The sequence below is a fragment of the Mizuhopecten yessoensis genome, unplaced genomic scaffold, assembly GCF_002113885.1.
Source record: "Mizuhopecten yessoensis strain PY_sf001 unplaced genomic scaffold, ASM211388v2 hete_36120436, whole genome shotgun sequence".
NCBI lineage: Eukaryota > Metazoa > Mollusca > Bivalvia > Pectinida > Pectinidae > Mizuhopecten > Mizuhopecten yessoensis.
Genome location: NW_018484258.1, coordinates 1 through 3,021, shown reverse-complemented (window position 1 = coordinate 3,021; position 3,021 = coordinate 1). Strand labels below are relative to the sequence as shown.

Below are 3,021 nucleotides of genomic sequence, written 5' to 3'. Positions count from 1 at the left end.
AAGACGGGGCCCTTACTGACCTGTCAGTGTTCTAGTTTATATAGTGGTCACCTAGAAAAAAATATCTTGTGGGTTGTGAATGACACAAAAAGTGTGCTTCAAGTTTCTAACTCCCTGACCCCGATATGTATGTCTTGTTTTTTGAATATTCAAAATTTTATGGTGGAGAACTGGAGCTTTGGACCTTGAGATATTCTGCATATGAAGTGCTGAACATTATTTAATATTTAACAAGACTTTGTAGGTGTGAATTATGATTATGCAGTGACCAGTGTCTCAGTAGGACAGGTACATTGTATGGCTTTGTTATACTTTAGAACAATTTTTGTTCCAGGCGTTGGAGTATGGAGAGAAGGTGTTTTATGTAGCGAGCGACCATCAGGACAGAACTCTGTGGGCCATGTGTTGAAGCCTTGTTGTACAGGACTCCGAGGACAGTGTCAGCTGTTGTCACATGAACACTGCCAGTTTCTGGAGGGCAGCTTTCATGTCAATGGACCAGAGCACTGTAGCCAGGTATAAAAATATCCCATCCCAATGAATACATTACATATCAGCAAAGGTATATCATGAGTGGAGTCATTGGTTCAAAACTAAATGGATACACAGTGATAAATCTACATGCGAGTCCTGGGTCGTGTTCCCATAGAAGTTTTGATTTGACCCATTACATTTCTGAAAATACTGAAATTTAACATGGTGGGATCCATATATTTTAACCATACATTGGAAAAGACCCATGCAGACTTATTGCAAATTGATCACTGGATACATGATAGTGGAACTGAAGTTCATTCGAGACCATAGTTTTCAGACCTTGGATACATAGGTTCTTATAGGGATGTTGCACCAGAAATATCATTTAAAGTCGGCTGTCATGCTCACCATTTTGATTCTGTTTTCTGTGGAATTTGTTACCATTCAAATCGGGGAAAGTCAGATATAAAATTAAAATAAAGAAAACTTAATCAGATATACCAGGATGATTGAAGTTTTTATGTCATGTCTACACGATAGTTTCTGAGTTGCCTCATATGTCTTAATCTTCAGATGATTTTTTCTGACTGAAAACATTACCAAAAATTGTTCTTGTAACGTTTTCAAGTTGTAGAAGTCAGAGATAATTGAACCCAATGTGCTGTATCACTTAGATATTTGTGTGTGTGTTGAAGGTAAATTGTCTGAGTTCAGTGTGTGGGATGGGAGGGTTAGAGGCAGACCCTATACAACCATGGCTCCCTAGGGACCCTATCCAATGGTGGAGACTACCCCTGTCCCTAGTCTATCACCATGGAGTGATTCATGCTGTCCTCGTGAGCCTTGCCCAGGTGCTACTGTTCAGGAAGATTGAGAGGACCCTTGGTTGGCTTCGACTCACCATTGTCTATCTTATGACAGGATTAGGGGGCCTGCTGGTAAGTCTGGTAGTTATTGTTTTATGGTGACACTTGGGGAAAAGTTGGGAAAAGTTGTTCAAAAGCTCTTTCCTAGCTATCAATCTAATTGCAAGCATCCTTATTAAGGGTACTACAAAATGTACTTGGCTTAACATGTGTGTCATAGTAAGTTAAGATGTGATTTTAGTTATGTTCTCTTGCAGCCTTGTCTAAATTGTTGTTCGATATTCTGGCAATTTTCCGTAATTTATTTTTTAATTCTTTGATTAATTGGACTTATCTTAAAATGATGTTATTTTTTGTGATTCATTTCACAATTACATTAATGTCTGGAGTTTTGAAAATTGTTTTATACACTTATCTTGAAGGGAAATATTCATCTTTGTCTGACATGTCAGTGAAAATAAAGATCTATTTTGATGAAACAGCAAATATATTACTGTATATGAATGATAACTAGGAGGTGTGCCATGAGTTATATTTGAGGACCGGAAACATGATGTCCAGGCCATTTTTTCTCATTTTAAAACCTTGAACTTGTGAAATATTTATATGTTGACGGAGTCAATTTTGTGTTGGTATTTCAGACTGCTGCTGTCTTTAATCCCTACGTGCCACATGTAGGTGGCACAGCCACAGTGTTTGGGATGGCTGGTTTAATCACAGTAGAACTGATACACTACTGGCACATTGTCAAAAAACCTGCTGTGGAGCTGACAAAGATTTGCGGACTTTTAGTGGTCTTCTTGATGCTTGGTACCCTTCCTTATATTGACAATTATAGCATTGTGTCTGGATTCCTCTTGGGTGTCATATGCTCCGTCTTGTTCCTGCCTTTCTTGTCCTTCAGGCAGCAGCAGAAGCACTGTCGCATTGTCCTTCTGTGTGTTGGTGGACCCTTAATATTTCTGGTGTATTTTGTCTTGCTTTATGTTTTTTATAAGGTACAAACTTTTGAAGAATGTTCTGGATGTAAATTGTTTAATTGTGTGCCATACACAGAAACAATGTGTGACCCCTCATTGTGGACGCAAGAATAAGAAAGTGGTATCATATATATATATATATAAATGATGTATTGTACATTAAAACAAGTTTATAATAAATATTCATGGTGTGGTGAAGTTTTGCATTTAATAAAGTTATTAAAGTTAATTTATGCCCTGCTTGAAAGGAGTTGTTCCATGTATATTATCAATATCAGATTTCAAAACAAATTTGACCTATTACAACATTCATTGCACCAATTTCACCAGGGTTCATAATAAACAAATTCTAATGAATACTATAGTTTCTTAAATGCCAGAAAGAAGTGTTGTGGGGTTGTAGGTGGTTGGGGTTGAAATGGAGGCTTATAAATAAAACGTAAGTTAGTTTGCTTGTAACGAAATCTAAAGACAACATATTTTAACAATAGGCCTAAGGGCCTAATTAATAGCTCACCTTGTATTTGATTTTCAATTTAAAACCTGCTGTGTATATACCATACCAGTTATCAAAGGAGTACAATTAATTTAATTTGCAAGAAGAACTTATGTACACCTGTTTGGGTTGGTAAGATACCAAGAAGATGAGTGTATTCTTCATGCCCAGCAATTTTGTAAATGGTTATGGCATGGGGATC

At 37.0% G+C, this 3,021-nt stretch overlaps 1 protein-coding gene across 1 annotated transcript; it reads left to right on the top strand.

Moving 5' to 3' along the window:
- The first annotated feature begins 195 nt into the window (after positions 1 to 195).
- On the top strand, positions 196 to 2,557 carry LOC110444423 (inactive rhomboid protein 1-like). Its single transcript, XM_021488802.1, has 3 exons — positions 196 to 516; positions 1,173 to 1,415; positions 1,985 to 2,557. The coding sequence occupies exons 1-3, from the start codon at positions 298 to 300 to the stop codon at positions 2,435 to 2,437; spliced, it is 915 nt and encodes a 304-aa protein (XP_021344477.1). The 5' UTR covers positions 196 to 297; the 3' UTR covers positions 2,438 to 2,557.
- Positions 2,558 to 3,021: the final 464 nt, after the last annotated feature.

What these genes read in the sequence shown, in the direction of transcription:
- LOC110444423 (XM_021488802.1), top strand. Translation starts at nt 298, where the DNA reads ATGGCTTTGTTATACTTTAGAACAATTTTTGTTCCAGGCGTTGGAGTA. An exon ending in GACCAGAGCACTGTAGCCAG is followed by an intron (nt 517 to 1,172) that starts GTATAAAAATAT and finishes TGTGTGTTGAAG; the next exon opens with GTAAATTGTCTGAGTTCAGT. An exon ending in CAGGATTAGGGGGCCTGCTG is followed by an intron (nt 1,416 to 1,984) that starts GTAAGTCTGGTA and finishes TTGGTATTTCAG; the next exon opens with ACTGCTGCTGTCTTTAATCC.